Source organism: Loxodonta africana, chromosome 21 (genome assembly GCF_030014295.1).
Source record: "Loxodonta africana isolate mLoxAfr1 chromosome 21, mLoxAfr1.hap2, whole genome shotgun sequence".
Taxonomy (NCBI): domain Eukaryota; kingdom Metazoa; phylum Chordata; class Mammalia; order Proboscidea; family Elephantidae; genus Loxodonta; species Loxodonta africana.
The window spans coordinates 27,881,483-27,899,906 of NC_087362.1; the positions used below are offsets into that span (position 1 = coordinate 27,881,483).

The 18,424-nt window shown below is 54.9% G+C and overlaps 1 gene segment (V, D, J or C); it reads left to right on the forward strand.

The window, feature by feature from the left end:
• The first annotated feature begins 10,247 nt into the window (after positions 1-10,247).
• On the forward strand, positions 10,248-18,061 carry LOC104846693 (immunoglobulin heavy constant gamma 1-like). The segment is given in 7 exon segments: positions 10,248-10,302; positions 12,372-12,968; positions 13,379-13,414; positions 13,521-13,850; positions 13,930-14,250; positions 16,187-16,317; positions 16,537-18,061. Coding segments are annotated over 7 exon segments (1,554 nt in total).
• The last annotated feature ends 363 nt before the right edge of the window (positions 18,062-18,424 follow it).

An 18,424-nucleotide genomic window follows, 5' to 3' on the forward strand; every position in this document is an offset into this window, starting at 1 on the left:
GGCCATGGTCCCCAAACCTTCTGTTGGCCCAGGACAGGAACCATCCCCGAAGACAACTCATCAGACACGAAAGGGACTGGTCAGTGGGTGGGAGAGAGATGCTGATGAAGAGTGAGCTAATTATATCAGGTGGATGCTTGAGATTGTGTTGGCATCTCTTCTCTGGAGGGGGGATGGGAGGATAGAGAGAGAGGGAAGGTGACAAAATTGTCATGAAAGGAGAGACTGAAAGGGCTGACTCAACAGGGGGAGAGCAAGTGGGAGTACGGAGTAAGATGTATGTAAACTTATATGTGACAGACTGATTGGATTTGTAAACGTTCACTTGAAGCTTAATAAAAGTTAATAAAAAAAAATTGCTCTACAACTGACTGTGGTGAGTAGCAACTGAGGTCTTAAAAGCCTATGAGTGGCCATCTAAGATACATCTACTGGTTCCATCCTGGCTGGAACAAAAGAGAATGAAGAAGAGCAAAAACACAATGGAAAAATTAGTACAAGGGACTAATGGACCACATGAACCACAGCCTCCACCAGCCTGAGCCCAGAATAACTAGATGGTGCCAGATTACCAACACTCACGGCTCAGGCAGGGAGCACAATAGAGGGTCCAAAAACAGAGCCGAAGAAAAATGCAGAACAAAATTCAAATTCACAAACACACACACAAAAAAAAGATCAGCCTTGCTGCCCTGACAGAGACTGAAGACACCTGAAGAGTATGGCTACCGGTCACCCCTTTAACTCAATACTGAAGTCACTTCTGAGATCCACCCTTCAGCCAAAGATTAGGCAGGTCTATAGGGCCAACAATAACACATGTGAGGGACATGCTTCATAATTCAACCATGTATAGAAGACTAAATGGGCACACTAGCCCAGAAGCAAAGACAGGAAGGCAGGAAGGGACAGGAAAACTGGAAGAATGGGGTGGAGAAGGGTAGAGGGTTGACACATCACAGGGTTGGCAACCCATGTCACAAAACAATTTCTGTATTAACTGTTTCATGAGAAACTAATTTGCTCTGTAAACTTTCACCTAAATCATATTTTTTTAAAAAATCAATCATCAATATAGTACAATGGAAAAAATATATATGTGTTAGAATCCTAGCCCCTATACAACTAATCTAATATAATGTAACCACCTTTCATAATGCAGTCTAATGTAATCGATCTATCAGTTGAGGTCATACCAGTGTTAGATGAGCCCTAAAACTAAACACTTCAGAGATTAGACACAGACAAAGGGAATACAGAGACTATCTGACAACAGGGGTAGATGCATTCAGAAGCTCAGGAATGCCAAGGATGGCTGGCAGCTACTAGAAGCTGAAATAGACAAAGGACTGGCCTCTAGAGCCACATCCTGAGTTTGGACTTCCAGAGTCCTAAATGCTGAGACAATAAATTTCCTTTCCTTAAAGCCACCCACCTGTGGAATTTGTGTTACAGCAGCACTATGGAACTAAGACACCACCACGCCCAGGGTGCAGGACAAGGTAGGCTTGTTTGGACAATCTTCAAGTCTGTCTATCACATACTACATTTGGTGGTCCAGGAATGGAAACATTCCATTTTCTTCCTTCTACCCTCCTGGTCCCGCAGTCCTGTAGACTTATCTCCATAATCCCCAACACTTGCCAAAAGCTCCATTCACCCTGCCCTGGATCCCAGCACTGTTCCCACTCCAGGGCAAGTACCCATCTGGTCAGTGGGGCCTCCAGCCTCTCACAGAGCACCTCCTGGGATTTCCTTGCTGGTTTCTGATCAAGTGGGCTCTTTCTTGGGTGACAATGAGCTGCCAGAGATGTGGGGGACAGCAGTGGCAAGGAGCCTGTGACCCCTATGGGAGGAGACACTTACAGATTACAAGATCAACGCTGGCTCTGCCTTCTATTGCAACCCACACAGCTCAACTGGAGGGGCCACCTGTGTGTGTATCCATGGTCCCTGGGTCGTAGCACCCTGCTTGGATAAGGAGGTGGGATGGCCCTCATGTTATAAAGACCCTGGCTCATAGCATTTGGCCATGCAAACTCCCATCAGGACCAAACCCCTTCCGTCCCCCCACCCAGGCTCAAAGTGATGGCCTATACTAGGGGATCAGACCCTGCAGACCTTTGCATCCATGCCCCACATTCTCTCCAGGAGTCCTTGAAGGGCAATGCCTCCTTGCAAGGTCACACTGAGATCCACGAACATCAATTTCCTATAGGACCACACACTGATACTTGTGCAGGCGGAAATACCAGCAGGACCACTGCAGACTCCAGAGCTGGTACCAACGCACTTGGCCTGAAAGAGGAGGGAGGGAGGGGCAGTTGCTGAAGCCTGGAGGTCACCTTGACAAAACAGAGCCAGTCCACTGAGGGAGAGAGCCCATGTAAATCCTCTCCCTTGGTGTCCCCCCTCCCTCTGACCTCCTGCCAGCTTCCCCTTGACCTGACACCTCTTCCAGCATCCAGGGAATGAAACCATTTACAGGGTCAGCACCAGAGCCAGCCTATGAATGTGAGCCAGCCAGGCATTTCCTGGCACCATAACTGGGAAACAGATTATCTGGCAGCTGGAATGGCCTGAGGGTTGTACCTGGAGAGAGGTGCTGGGGACAGGGGTTGCCAGAGCTGACAGCATAGAAGAAATGGAGGCTGTCATCAGAGATGCCTTGATCTTCCTCGCTGGCAGGCTAGGGGATGTCAGACTACCCTGTGCAGACCAAGCTAAGGCCTCCCATGTTGGGACAGTCTATTCCGGCTATTGGAGAGGGACACTGGGAGAGGTTGTGATAAGTTTCCATTGAGTCAGCGCTCAACTCATAGTGACTCCATGCACAGCGGAACAAAGCGCTGCCCAGTCCTGCACCATCCATGATAGGTTTCAGATCACAGATGTGATCCATAGGGCTTTCATTGGCTGGTTTTCAGAAATCCTTCTCCAGGCCTTTATTGAAAGTCCATCTGAGTCTAGAAGCTCTGCTGAAATCTCTTCAGCACCATAGTAACATGCAAGCCTCCGCTGACAGATGGGTGGTGGCTGCACATGACGTGCATTGGCTGGGAATTGAATCCAGGTCTCCCACATGCAAGGTGAGAACTCTACAGCTGAACCTTCAATGCTGCATACTGGGAGAATATCCTTTAACTGATCTCCTTTGGCACTTCTAGAATGTTTCCTCACTAAGTGGGGACATGGAATCAGACAGAACCAATTTTCCATGTTCCTTTTAAGTCTGTCAGATGCCAGAACCCCACATTACTGTCCACACCTGGGCGCGACCCTGACGGCATGGGTTGTCTTGGAAAATAACTAGCCCAAGGCCCTATCACTGAGGCCGGTGGAGACAGGAGGTACATATCCAGAGCTACCCCTCTAGCTAAGCTGGGAGGATGTGCGTCCACTCAGCCTGAAAGGCAGATGTTTACACTCACCATGGCCAGGAACTGGCTTGTGGTGTTATGAGATTAAACATAGCACAGCACAGGGATTTTGTCAAAACAATACCAACCACTTTGCATGAGTTGCCAAAAGAGAAAGTAAGGGTCCAAAAGCTGGAAACATATGTCCTACATTCCTAGGGGTTAGGGTAGAAAACTGGGTTGGAGTTGGTGGCTCAGAGGAAGTATCTCAATTAAAGAGGAGGGGTCCTCAGTTGTTATTTGTATCAGCACAAAATAAACCTCCGAAATATATTTTGATTCTTAGCCAAAATCGTCTAAACTCCCTCCCTCCCGGTTTCTATGGCTCATTCGGATAGTGGCTCCCAGGAAGGGGTTACCCTACTGTCCTCTCTCCTCCACCCGGCACACACCCACCTCCCTGATGGTCTGATGAGAGTCATTCAAAGACAGGCCAGTGAGATTGAGAACGTGTTGGAGATTTAAGATGCTGTCCAGTGATTCTTATGGACATTCCCTTTAGGAAACACTGGGTTGGGTTTATTTCTTAGAAGACACAAGGTTTTGTGATCACAGCTCATGATCATGGTTACAAACAGCCTAACTCTGTTTTTGGACTTGAACTCAAGCAGGAGGCAAAAATGAACCTGATGAGGGCCTAGAGCCCCTTGAGGCACAGTGTGGACAAACAGAAGTTGGTTGCAGTCTGTGGAAGAGCATCCAGAATACAAGGGCTGGTCCAGGCAACCCTGTACCACCTGCAAGCATGTCCCAGAGCTAGAAGGTTCCTGGAGACTCATACCTTTAACCAGGGCCTCCAAATAGTGAGGCAACTCAGGTCATTAACTTTCCACTCACTGTGTTGTTCCAGCCATGACAAGGTTGCCTGCTGGGTTTTGTTGTTGTAGCAGCTCATGTCATCAACACCATACACAATGGTACAAAATGCTGCCCAGTCCATCCCCGTGACTGGTTGCAGATCAGACCATTGGGATCCATAAAATTTTCATTGGCTGCTTTTCAGATGTAGATCTCCAGGCCTTTCTTCCTAGTCAATCTTAGTCTGGAAGCTTTGCTGAAACCCATTCAGCATCATAGCAACATGAACGCCTCCACTGACAGATGGATGATGGCTGCACATGAAATGCACTAGCTGGAAATAGAACCTGGGTCTCCCACATGGATAGTGAGAATACTACCACAGAATCACCAACGAGTGTTGATGATGGGACTCGCTTTTAACTTCTTGTTATGGGACACGTGCGCACAATCATGCCAGCACTCAACCCCATAGTGTGATCTGACGCATACCACAAAGTAAAGTGGAGGTGGGCTCTCTCTTTGAGATTTTGAGTGAGTGGACCCCACCCCAGTGCTCATCGTGTTTACCACTATGGTAGTTTTGAGCAGCCTGCTGGGAATCACCCACTTCAGTGTGGCAGGCACTTAACCACATGCTTCCTTGGGAATCCTGAGCCTCGGCGTTTCTGGATGGCAGCAGTTTTTCTCGATCTTCACTCCCCCAGCTCATCTAACAAGGTTGTGTGCATTTGGTTCACCATGTTGAGTCCCTTCCTGTTGCAAATACCTGGAGGGGCTTCTGTTTCTTGATTCAATTCTGACTTACAAAGTAATGGGTAACAAAGCAGTTCCAGGAGGCACAACCCAGGAGATTGGAACTGAGATTGCTTATCTGATTAATTAATTATGACAGCTTTTGGAGAAAATGATCATCAGTGGAAAGGAGACAGGGGCAGTCCCGGCAAACTGTGGCAAATCTGGCACATAAATGATCATCTACATTTGCCTGAAATGAAGTGGCGATTAACAGCGAACCTTTGGGACGACAGATACTGTTGCAAGGGAATGTTAGTTTAGGAATGAGGACGGCAAGGACTGTGGAGCAGCTGGCCTTTCATCACTGCATTGGAGCCTACAGAATGAGAAGGATGATCTCAGAACTCCAAGCTCTCACCTAGAGGCAAGGTCAGAGGGCGAGGGGCCCCATCACTGCCCTAAAAACATTCATTTTCTCTCATAACCACAGGATGAATGTGATTGTAGGGGGGAACATATCTGAAAGTCAAACCCAACGTTTGCTACAACAGCTTGCCAAGTCTCAACACCAGATGAATTAATTCACAGCCTCACCAGGTGTCTCATGTGAAAGAATTTGTCTGGAAAGAATGTGACCTTGAGAACTGGAACAGTGATATTCCTACAGATTCTGATAAAGCCCTGTAGCTTAATTGCCCAAAAGACCACTAGCCAAAGCAGCTTTCCCCCTCCTTGGTCCAAGGACAGTAGCCACCTGGTGCTTGTGAATCCTGTAATTACCTCCAGAGTTGCCATGTTTCCTCGAGACCAGCCCACACCGCTATAATTCAGGAGCAGTCCTGAGAGAACACGGGAAGCCAAGACAGGTTGGGACCAGAAGACGGTGGGCTCCACACCACATGCAAGATTTGTCAGCTGATCTTCCAGAAAGCTGGACCTAGTGGTGGGCATGGACTCTAGGGGTTTCACACTCTCAGGTCTAAACTAAGAAGGAAGAAGCACGCTGAGGGGCTTTGCCAAAGTTATCAGCATGCATGAGCTGAACAGAGATGATACGGGCTCAGTGTGTTTCTCCAGTGTCTGCAAATGTCCCTTGGGTGGATCTTGAGGCCAACGTCCCCTCTGGCCAGGGCATTGTGCCCATTCGGTAGTCAGGAAGATGGGCCAAGGATGGTGCCAAAGAGGTAGGAGGGAAGCCAACTGCAGAAGCCAGAGGCACGAATCAAAACGACAAGGTTTTCCTCCTGAGACCAGTTTTGCTGGTAGCTCAGAAGGGTGTGGAAGAGGATGGGACTTAGGGCTGGACTGAGGGTCTGAGCAGCACCAGAGACCAGAATCATCCGGGGGCATTGATCTGCCCACACTGCACCCAGGTAACAGCAGAGGGATGTGTCCATGGGCTGGTGTGAGAGGCCCTAGAACCTCAGCCTGCTGGTGGGTTTAAGCTCTGGGGTCTTGATGTGGGGATCTTGAGAAGGGCATGTTCGCTGCCCAGCCAAGACTGGCCTGGGGATTCTGCAGGGGAGGGGGGAGTACCCAGTGCCTGATACCTGGTGCTTCTACCTGGCCCCCTGGGTTCCTCTGGGTCCCAGAACACCACGCCTCCCCCACACGCCCAGGTGAGAGTCCCTAGCGTGTCTGGACTCCCCCCAAGGCAGAAATCACCCAGACGAAAGGAGAACTTCAGGAAGCAAGTGGTTCCAGCCAGGTTTCAATCCCGTTCTTACTTGTTGTGGCCTGTGGAGGAGTTCACAACTCAGGGGCCGGGGCTGGGAGGGGCCAGGGGCCTCCTGGGCCAGGGCCAGCACAGGACACTAGCTCGGTGAGTCGGGTCGGCAGGGAGCAGCTGGTCTGCAGAGGACAGGGGACCAGAGCCAAGGGAGAGGGTAGAGAGGCATTGGTGGGAGCTGCCAGACCCGGGCAGGGAAACAGCCACAAGGAGTCTGGCATGAGCAGAGCAGGAAACAGCCCCTCAGGCTCGGAGAACGACTGGTTGCTCAGGCTGAATAATGGCTGGCCACATGGGGTTGGAGGCTGCCCATTGCAAGGACCAAGGAGCAGTGGCAGGGGCACAGCCACGCCAACAGAGCTGGATGTCAAAGGCAGGCAAAGGAGGGCTGCAGGGGGCCCTGGGCCCTTGGAGACAGTGCCAGGATGGGTAGATGAAGGCCTGGGAGTTGCACAGTGTCTGAGTTGGGCTTGGGGCACAGGGAATACGGCAGAGCCAGGGCTCAGGAATGAGGTGGGCTCAGCACAGGGGACGGGCCTTCCGGTGGCCAGAGGGTTCAGTCCAGAATCATGGAGCCAGTAGGAGCCCCAGGGGAGGGTCAGAGAAGGTGACAGGGGGGCATCCTAGGCTACAGCCAGGGCCAAGGGCAGGAGGGGTCAGAGTGGGTGTCCCTGTGCCCAAGCTCAGAGGGTGGGGGACTGGGCCCAGGGCAGGCATTGAGTGGCCAGCAGGATGGGCTTCAGGAAAAAAGGGTCAGATCCAGGGACCTAGGGGCAAAAGGGAGATGTCGGGCTCCCATGAATAGATACAGGGCTGGGAGGAGTAGATCCAGTCATGTTTGGGGGTCAGCACTGATCCTGCCAATGGGGAGATCAGGGGCCAAAACTGGGGTTGAGGAAGTTGGGGTGAGGCCTGACAAGGGCCAAGAGCTCATCTGGGAGGGAACTAGGGAGATGGGGCTGGGGGTAGGGGGTGCAAGGAACTGGGGGCTACAAACTGAAAGCTGGGAAGTGTGGGTTGAGACCTGGAGCTAGAGGCTGGTTTATAGGGGCTAGGAGATAGGGGCTTGAATCTGGTGCTACTGGGTGCTAGGAGCAGGGAGCTATGTGCTAGGGGCTTGGGGTTGGGGAGATAGGAGCTGAAACCTAGGGGCTGGGAGCTGAGAGCTGGGGCAGGGTGATTGGTGATGGGGCTGGGGGCTAGGTGTTAGAAATGGAGAACTGACGGCTTGGGGCTGGGGTGGGAGCTAAAAGCTGGGGACTGGGAACAAGGAACTGGGCTCTGGGTGAAGGATCTTAGGAGGTTGGAGGTTGGAGCTGAATGCTGGGTATTAGGAGCTGGGAGCTGAGAGCCAGGGGCTGAAAGCTGGTGCTTGGTGCTAGGAGCTGGGGGCTGGGGATAGGGGCTAGAGATTGAGAGCTGGGAGCTGCGAGATACAAGCTGGGTGCTAGGTATTTAGAGTTGGCAGATGGGAGCTAGGGGCTTAGAGATGAGTGCTGGGAGCTAGGTGTTAGGAGCCGCTAGCTGAGACCTGAGGGCTAGGGCCTAGGAGCTGGAGGGCTGCGAGCTGAGAGCTGGGAGCTAAGTGCTAGGGGCTAGGGGCTGGACACAGAAACTGGATCCTAGTGGCTTGGAGCTACATGATAGGAGCGGCATGTTAGGAGCTGGGTGGTGGAGACTGGATCCCTAGGGCTGGGGGCTGGGTGTTGGGAGTTAGAAGCTGGGACCTGGGATCCAGGTGCTAGGGACTTGGGGCTTAGAGCTGGGGGCTAAGGACTGGATGCTAGGGGCTGGGAGCTGGGGTCAGGGACTGGGTGCTAGGAGTTGAGACCTGGGGAATAGGGGTTAAGAACTGAGAGTTAGGTGCTGGGGGCTGAGAGCTGCGAGCTAGGGGATAGGGGCAGGGTGCTAGGAGCTGGGAGCTGTGAATTAAGGACTGGGAACTGGGTGCTGAGAGCTGGCGGTTGAGAGCTGGGGCTAGGGACTGGGAGCCTGGGTCTGAGAGCTAGGGGGCTGGTGGGTGAATGCTGAGAGTTAGAGGTCAGTACTAGGGCAGGAGCTAGGAGCTTGGAGCCGAGAGCTGGGGGCTGGTAAGTGATGCTGAAAGCTGACTGGTAGGTGATGACACTGAGAGCTTGTTGCTAGAAGCTAGGGGTTAGGAGCTGGGGGATGGGAGCTGGGTGCTAGGAGTTGGGGGCTGGGAGCTGAGAGCTAGGAGCTAAGGATTGGGAGCTGTGTGTTAGGACCTGGGGGCTAGGAGCTGGTATTGGAAGCTGGGGTTTAGGAGCTAGGGGCTGGGAGCTGGGTGCTGGGAGCTGGGGTCTGGGAGCTCAGGGCTAGGAGTTCAGGGCTGGGAGCTAGGGCCTAGGAGCTAGATGCTGGGACCTGGGTGCAAGGAGCTGGCTGCTAGTAGCTGGAGGCTAGGAGCTGGGGGCTTGGAGCTGGTTGCCAGGAGCTGGGGACTAGGAGCTAGGTGCTGGGAGTTGGGGGCTAGGAGCTGGGTGCTAACAGCTGGGGGCTGGGGGCTGGGGGATGTGTGCTAGCAGGTCAGTGCTGGAAGTTGTACTGGTAGCTGAAAGCTAGGAGCTGGGAGCTAGGAGCTGATTGCTAGGAGCTGAGGCTAGAAGCTGGCTGCTAGGAGCTGGGAGCTTGGAGCTGTGTGCTAGGAGCTTGGAGTTGAGAGATGAGGGCTAGGAGCTAGGGTCTTATTCCTAGGAGCTTGGCTATGAGCTAGGGGCTAGGAGCTGTGTCCTAGCAGCTTAGGGCAGGGAGCTGAGGACTAGGAACTGGGTGCTAGGAGCTCAGGGCTGGGAGCTGGAGGCTAGAAGCTGGGGCTAGGAGCTGGGTGCTAGAAGCTGTGTGCTAGGAGCTGGGTGATAGGAACTTGGGACTGGGAGCTGGGTGCTAGGAGCTGAGGGCTAGGAGCTGGGTGCTAGAAGCTAGGTGTTAGAAGCTGGGAGCTGAGATCGGAAGGCTAGGACCTTGGAGCTGGGGGCTAGGAGCTGGTTACTAGGAGCTGGGTGCTGGGAGATGCAAGCTGAGAGCTGTGTGCTAGCAGCTGGGTGCTAGGAGATGGGGGCTGGGGGCAGTGAGCTGAGAGCTAGTGGCTGGTGGGCGAATGCTGGGAGCTGACAGATACATGCTAGGACTGGGAGCTGGGTGCCAGGGATGGGAGCTGGAAACTGAGAGGTAGGGGCTGGAGACTAGGAGCTGGGTGCTAGTAGCTGGAGGCTAGGAGCTGGGGGCTTGGAGCTGGTTGCCAGGAGCTGGGGACAAGGAGCTAGGGGCTGGGAGTTGGGGGCTAGGAGCCGGAGACTAGGAGCTGGGTGCTAAGAGCTGGGGGCTGGTGGCTGGGGGCTGGAGACTAGGATTTGGGTGCTAGGTGCTGGGAACTGGTTGCTAAGAGCTCTGGGCTGGGTCATGGAAGCTGGGTGCTAAGAGCTTAGGACAGAAGATGGGGGCTAGGGTTGGAGGTGGGAGCTGGGGGCTGGGACTGGGAACTGGAGGCTAGGAGCTGGGAGCAGAGGGCTGGGATCTGGAGGCTAGAAACTGAATATTAGGAGATGGAAGGTAAAGAGTGGGAGCTGAGTCTGGTGAGTGAATGGTGGAAGCTGAGAGGTAGGTGATAGAGCTGGGAACTGGGTGCTAGGAGCTGGGGACTGGTAACTGAGATCTGGGAGCTGAGGGCTGGGACCTGGAGGCTAGCAGCTAGGGGCCAGGGACAGGTAGCTGAGAAGTAGGGACTGGGGATAGGGGTCTGGAGGCTGGTTGCTAGGAGCTGGGACTTAAAGGCTGGGAGCTAGGAGCTAGGGGTTAAGAGCTGTTTGCTAGGAACCGAGAGCTAGGGGCTGGGAGCTCAGGGTTGGGTTCTAGAAACTGGGGGCTGAATGCTAAAAGCTGATAGTTGGGTACTAGGAGCTAGGGGCTGGGAGCTGGGGGCTGGGTGCTACATGCTGGGGACTTAAAGCTAGAGGCTATGTTCTAAGAGCTGGGGCTGGAAACTGAGATCTAGGAGCTGTGATTTATGAGCTGGGTGCAGGGAGTTGAGTTCAGAGAGCTGAGGCCCAGAGTTGGGGGTAGGAGCTGGTTGCTCTGACAGATGAGACTGAGGGCCTTGGCACCTGAACAGCTGGGCCGAGGGTGGGTGTCCTGGTGGCCCAGGGAACAAGCCCAGTGCTGGGAAGTGAGTGAATAGAGGAGGACCACCTGGCAAGTCTGGGCTGAATGTGCTGGGGCTGGCAGGGGGGCAGAAGGCCTGAGGACACTGAGGCAGGTCCTGGCCTCAGGGCCTGTGTAGGGAGCCCCAGGGCTGGAGAGCAGGAGGCCCGGGAGTCCTGCAGAAGCTGGGGCAGAGTTTCTGGTTGGTGAGTGCTGAGGGCCATGTGGAGGGCTGGGTGCTTTGGGCTGGAAAAGCTGGGATGGGACAGGCCTGAGCTGAGTGATGGAAGGTAGGTGGGCACTGGTAGGAGTCTGGACTGGCAGAAGCTCCAGCACCGGTGCAGTGAGAGAACCCTGGGCAGTGGAGGCCCCAGGGCTGAGAGAGAAACCAGAGGCTCTTCCAAAGGGCTCAGTTCAGTTTCAGGGGTGCTGAGGTTAAACGGTGGGGTCACAAGGTAGCCGACCCAGCAGAGATGCCTAAACAGGGGCTGCTTCAACCTGTGGTATATAAGTGGACAAGGGAAAGGGGGCAGCCAGACGGGCTCACAGTTGGAAGGGACAGGCCTGAAAGGGGTGGGCTTGAGCTCTGAAGCCTGAGGACTCAGGGAGAGAGGGTGCACTCCACCTGCCTGGCGCTCACAGTACCGGCACAAACAAGGAAGAAGAGGATCCAAGGGCAGGTGCAGGGCTCCCACCTGGGCTGAGGGTGGGCTGGGGTGCCCTGGTTTCCAGAGGGGCTAGGCTAGGAAGCAGGGCCTGGCGGTAGGTGGGGCTCAGGCTGAACTGACAGACCTGGGAGCCAGGTGGGTAAAGGCAAGGAAGGCTGAGTTTGGGTTGTGGAGGGAGCAAGAGATGTGCCTTGGAGCTAGCTCAGACAGGACCATGCAAAAAGGAGGAAGCGTCTAGGTGAGCAAGGAGCCAGACAGTGGCCAGGAAGGATAGGTAGTCCTCAGTGTGGGGAGTGAGGGTGCTGGATTGGTGGAGCCACAGGGGGCCACAGAAGCTCAGGCCCAGAGGAGAAGATTAGAAGGAACCTGGGCTGGGGGTTTTTGCTGGCCGGTGGAGGGGAGTAGGACAGAGAAAGGGATGACCATGTTCCCAGGGCGTTGCTCCAGGACAGGGAGGGGCCAGGCCAGCAGTGACTGGTAGGAAAAAAGGCCTGGGCAGCCTTTGCTACAGAGGGAGCCTTCTTGGAGGGAGGGAATGGACTCCAGGAGATCTGGAGACACAGGAGGCAGACAGGAGTGGCAAGAGGCTCTGGGTGGAACACCCTGTACTGGGGTGATGAGAGGGTGTGGCAGAGGCTGCCACTCCAAAGTACAGGCCCAGGCTGGGGCAAGAGGGGCCAGAGATGGTCACTGCCTGAAAGACAATAGAGAAGCTGGCTGGAGCAAGGGCCTACTGTCCGGGGTGAGACAGAGGAGGTAGGGAACCTGATGCCACTCACCTTAAGAATAATGAATAAGCAAAGTGGGAGGAAGGGCCTGGGAGACCCCAGGGCTGAGCTGACTCTGGGTGGTCTTGGAAAGCTGGCCAGGTGACCGAGCCAAGCCTGTGGTACCGGCATAGCCAGCGAGGCCACAGACAAGGCTCCTGGTCCTGGAAGTACAACAGATCAGAGACATCCCAGGCCTGGCACCTTCCCAGGGGCCTCCAGAGAGGGGGTGCTGAGGTGGGAGTGGGTGGGTATGGCCAGCTGTGTGACCCAGGTGTGTGTCCAGATGTGCCCCTCCGGTGTGTACTCCTGGTGCCTGTGAGCACAGAGGACAAGCCTGGCAGGCAGGAAGCCTGGCTCGGCCTGGGCACATGGTCATGTGGGGTCCCCTCTCTTGCAGCCTCAACCACGGCCCCATCAGTCTTTCCCCTGGCCCCCGGCTGTGGGACCACATCTGAATCTAAAGTGGCCCTGGCCTGCCTGGTCGCCAACTACTTCCCAGAGCCAGTGCTGGTGTCCTGGAACTCTGGAGCCCTGTCTGGTGCATACACCTTCCCGGCCGTCCTGCAGTCGTCTGGCCTGTACTCCCTCAATAGCATGGTGACCGTGCCTGCCAGCGACTGGACCAGCCAGACCTACATCTGCAACGTCGCCCACCCAGCCAGCAACACCAAAGTGGACAAGAAGATCGGTGAGCCACGAGCCTGGTTGCAGTGGGGGACCCACAGCCTGCATCCCCAGCAGACAGGTTCAGGGTCAGCCTGAGGCCCCTGACGCACCAAGAGATGCAGGGCAAGTGGTGACCCTGTCTGTCTCCTCCCACTAAAGGGTTCTGCCTGCCCCGCCCTGAGGTCCCACAAATTCAAGGAGGGTGTCTTCTGGGGTAGCCTGCCAGGCAGAGAGGACACACAGGCTGGATGCCCATAATCCAGTCCCTGAGCTCAACGTTGGATGGTGGGTCTCAGAGCCACCAACTGCTGCATGGAAGAGCCTAACTTGACATCATCCCAGCCTGAGGACCAAACATTCCCTCTCCCAGCTGGGATGCCCACTCTCTTTCCCACTAAGGTAACACTCCCTGTCTGTCTGCTCTCTCTGCAGTGCCACGCCAAGTGAAAGAAAAATGCAAGTGCCCAGGTAAAGTGAGCCCTACCCTTGCTAAGAGGAGACAGCCCCAATGGGAGGTCAAATCCACGCCCCAGCCTCAATGACCCTGTCACTGAAGCTCAGGTTTTTCCACCAGATCATCAGCTCCTGGGAGGACCCTCTGTCTTCATCTTCCCCCCAAAGCCCAAGGACACCCTCACGATCTCCGGAACCCCTGCGGTGACGTGCGTGGTGGTAGATGTTGGCCAGGAAGACCTGAACGTCCAGTTCACCTGGTACGTGGATGGCGAGCAGGTGAGCACAGCCAAGACCAGCCAGCCGGAGATGCAATCCAACAGCACGTACCGTGTGGTCAGTGTACTCCCCATCTCGCACCAAGACTGGCTCAAGGGCAAAGAGTTCAAGTGCAAGGTCACCAATACTGCCCTCCCATCACCTATTGAGAAGGTCATCTCCAAGGCCAAAGGTAAGGCAGGTGGGCGAGGAGGGATGGGCAACCCCTTCGTCTGCACTGGGAATAACTCTCTCCACCATCTTCCCCACAGGCCAGCTCCATGAGCCACAGGTGTATCCCCTGCCCCCACACCGAGATGAGCTGACCAAGGACAAGGTCAGCCTCACATGCCTGGTGAAGGGATTCTACCCCTCTGACATTGATGTTACGTGGCAGAGGAACCAGCAGCCAGAGCCTGAGAACAGCTATGCGAACACTGAAGCCCAGCTTGAGGCTGATGGAACCTTCTTCCTGTACAGCAAGCTCACAGTGCCCAAGAATAGCTGGCAGCAAGGAAACACCTACTACTGCGTGGTTCTGCACGAGGCACTGCACAACCACTACACCCAGAAGGCCGTCTCCCTGTCTCCCGGTAAATGAAAGCTGGCCAGCACGTCCAGCAATTGCCACCCCCCTGCCGCTTGCCGGTGCCCCTGAGCATACCTGGAACCTTGCCTGTAAATACAGGCGATTCACCCCGAAAATAAAGCACCCAGCTCTGCCCTGGGGTACTGCAAGACTGGCATGGTTCTTTCCAAGGCCCACATGAACCTGAGCTCTCCCAGGCTGTTGGGTCAGGTGAGGCCTAAGAACTCCACTGTCACCACTTGGAGAGACCGTAGGGGTCAGTGCAGGTTACCCTGGGGAAACCGGCCATGGACAGCCTGCTACAGGGACAGGTCCTTCATAAATAGTGTCTCCCCTCTGGGTCCTTCCTCCAGCCAGCAGCTTCTCTGGGCTGGAGTGGGGGAGAGAACAGGTAGACGCAACTAGGGAGGCTGTGTGCTGAAGAGTGTCTGATTTGTTTCCAGGGGTCCCTGTCCACAGGGCCTTGCAGGAGCTCCCATGGTGGCTCTGTGTTCACATGGAAACCCATGGATAGGGGGAGGGGCCCTCTTTTTTCCGCTGGGGCTCCAAGAATAGACCACTCCACAGAACACACTCAGGATCCAGGTGGTTTGCTCAGGAGAGAGAGGGCACTAACAAGACACCCACCTGGACACTGAGTTCACACCCATGAAACACAAGCCTCTCCTGCGAAACAACACTCCAGCACCCACAGATCACCTTCACACATACCGCACAGATGCATGCAGGAATACATGGACCACAGTGCACACACACACGCATGCACACATGCAAGCACACACATAAACACATGGGTATGTGGGTACACATGCACTCTTACATAAAATCCCATATACAAACACAGACACATGGCACACACGCACTCACTCATATTCACACACATGCATATACATCCATGTACATACACACACACATATATGCACAAGTAAACATGCAAAAACACAGGCACACATGCACTTACAAGCACACACATGCACCCGTACACACAACCATACATAGGCATGCATGTACACACAAACACGTGGACACATTCACACATGCACAGTAAAGTACTCCCCTTATACACTGGGGCCTCACAAAGGGCAGACTGCACAATGCCTGCGAACACACGCCCATGTCACATGAACACACACACCAGCCTCATCCTACACCCTCCAAAGCTGCATGAGTGCCCCATGGGTTGCTCCCAGCTCACCTGTACCTGACCAACTCAGACAGGTCCCTACTGCAAGCACCCACATTCCTCCTCCCAGACCCACCCTCCAGAGCTACTCAAAGGGGCAAGACTCTTGCTCTCCTCACATTACCACAAGCTCACTCCTGTGATGACAAAGACTGCCACTGGCCTCCTGCACACTCACACTCCTGCCCCTCACACATGGGGTCAAATCCCTTCACTGTCCCTAACATTACTTCTTAGCACTGTGCTTCCCTGGGGAGGGTGGGATGCCCTCCAGGCCTTTGCACCTAGGGGAGATGAAATGGAAGGCCTGGGGCCCAGGCAGCCTGCAGGAGTTCTTGGGGTGGCCATGTCCCAAGATGAACGCTTATGCTGCCCCAACCAGCCCAGCGCTGGTGGGCTAGCAAAAACAAGTGGTTATCACAGCTGGCTGGACCATAAGTGGGGACAGGTGTTCCAGCCATGCTGCGGTCCAAACTGTAGGAGAAGGATGGGACTGAGGACAGTGCCCAAGGCTGGGGAGGGGTCCCCAGCACAGTCCTGAGAAACCACAGAAGAGGCATGGCCAGGGACAGCTGACCATGGGGCCCTACTGCCTCACCTGTCCCTGGGAGGGGACAGGCAGGGAGGGCAGGGTGATGGGACTGGAGGGCCATCCCCAGCATAGATGGAACCCTTCCTCCTGTACCTTCCTGTCCCCCATCTCTGCGCCAGCCCCCACAGCAGGGACACCCTCGCTGATCCCTCATCCCCTTCCCAGAGCTGCACCCAGATGAGAGCTGTGCGGAGGCTCAGGATGGGGAGCTGGACGGGCTGTGGACCACCATCTCCATCTTCATCACTCTCTTCCTGCTCAGCGTGTGCTACAGTGCCACCGTCACCCTCTTCAAGGTCTGATTCCCAGGGCCTCTATCCTGTGCCAGCCCCCAACCCCCAGCCCCCAACCCATCGCCCAGCACAGCAGGCTACTCTGCCAGTAGGGTCCCCATGCATGAAGCAGCCACACCCCAGGCAGGTAGGCAGAGGGAGAGAGGGGATCTCAGGGATCAGGGCCTGGGGCTGTAGGGGCCTGGTGTGGCCTGCTCACTGTCACCACCCTGTCACCCGCAGGTCAAGTGGATCTTCTCCTCGGCGGTGGAGCTGAAGCGGAACATCGTCCCCGACTACAGGAATATGATCGGGCAGGCTGCCTAGGGGCTACTGAGAGAGGAACACATAGAAGCCGAACCCACCACAGGCTTCAGTGGCTCCAAGCTCTACCCTGCCCTCTGACCCCACCGTTCCAGACACCTCACTGCCCTCTGACCATGCTATCTCATATCCCTCCTGTCAGAGAACCTGGTGGACAGCAGGTTCTCCCACAGACCCAGCAGCCTGGATGCCCTGCTACCCCATACCTAAATAGCATTTACAACAGCACCAGGAGCACCATTGGAGTCACCGCACTAGGAGACCCTCAGAATCAGCTGTGCATATCCATTCTGGAAGAGTGGATGGGCCAGTATTCCCCATGTCCATTTGGAGCAGGGACCTGAGTTCAAACCCCACCCCAGGCCTGGCTCAGAAAGACACCAAATCTCAAAGATCCTTGGTGGGGACATCATACACCAAGGCAGGGGAGCCACTGATCATCAACCTCAAAAGGGATACTCCTTGAGAAGTGCTGCAACCTTCACTGAATGGCCCTTCCTCCAGCCCTCACCTGGCCAGTTCCACCCTGGGAGACCGCAGGGATTCCCCCACCACTTCTATGGCCCTGGCCTGAGGAAGAAGCTCCTTTTCATTTTGAACTGGAGACTTGGTCTCTGGCTATTGTGAAAGGGCTTTCCATCCAATACTGACCTCCTACACAGAGCTCTTAGATATGGGGCTCAACCCAAGGGACAGAACCTCTGCCTGCATGGTGGCCAAGTGAGGGGCTTGGCCCAGGATACCCACCATCTCCCAGCCACTAACCTAGTTCCAGCTAAAGGCCCAAACTCGCCACCACGCAGGGAACCACCAGAGAAGGCCTGGGCCATACCCATGGACACTGCAGTGTCTGGAGGGTGCAATGGCAGGGCTCCTGGGGTGAGGATGGGCATCTGTGCCAAACAGGAGGGGCATCAGGTCTGAGGGGCTAGTGGCCAGACAGCCTCCTAGAAAGAGGCCTGGTGACTAGTGCCCCAAGGGGTCAGGGTGTGCCAAGGGAGGCCTCATCCTTGGGCCTCTGGACAGAGGTGGCCGAAGACAAAGAGAATGGAAGAGAGGAAAATGACCAGATACTGGGAGTGGGCATCTGGCCAACAAGACTCTGATGGAAAACCGGGCCAGCCCAGCCACAGGCACTGCACAGAGGTCCCGGGGCCAAGCATTGCCACCCCTCTGGGCTCTCTGTCTCCCATCTTCCCTTCCAGCAAATACTCAGCAGAGTCACACCACAAAGGAGCCAGAGTGCTGAGCCTGCATCTTAAGGTGGGAAGAAGAATGACACAAATGGAAGCAAATCACACCAAAGAAATGCCACATCCATCAGCTCTGTAGCTTCTTACCTCTTTTTAATTTTCTGAATTTCCTTGATTTTCTTTCATGTAAATGTGTTGTTCTTGTTTTTTAATTACATTACAATGGACTTAAACTGCATGATTTATCTTGGTTGTAGTCTTTCTATGGTGACACCCTTTGAACCCTTCAAGTGCCAGCCCCAGCACTGAGATGAGCCAAGTCATGAGTCCCAGAGCACCCTGAACTCACTCAGCTCCTGACACTGGCCAGGGTCCCTTTGGTGTCCCCAGCATCGGTGTCCTTTCTTCTCCAGCAGATTTTCACCTCGCAGCTAGGGGGGCATCAGCTTTGCCTGCCCATTTGCCCTGTGGTGTAGGCAGGACAAAGGAGTCTGAGGACAGCCTCCACCCTCACTGGAGTGACAGTGGCTGGCACTGTATAGAACAAGGCCCCCAGCTGATCATCGTGGGCCCAGGAGTTTGAGAACAGCAAGTCAGGAGTAATGATCTCAGCA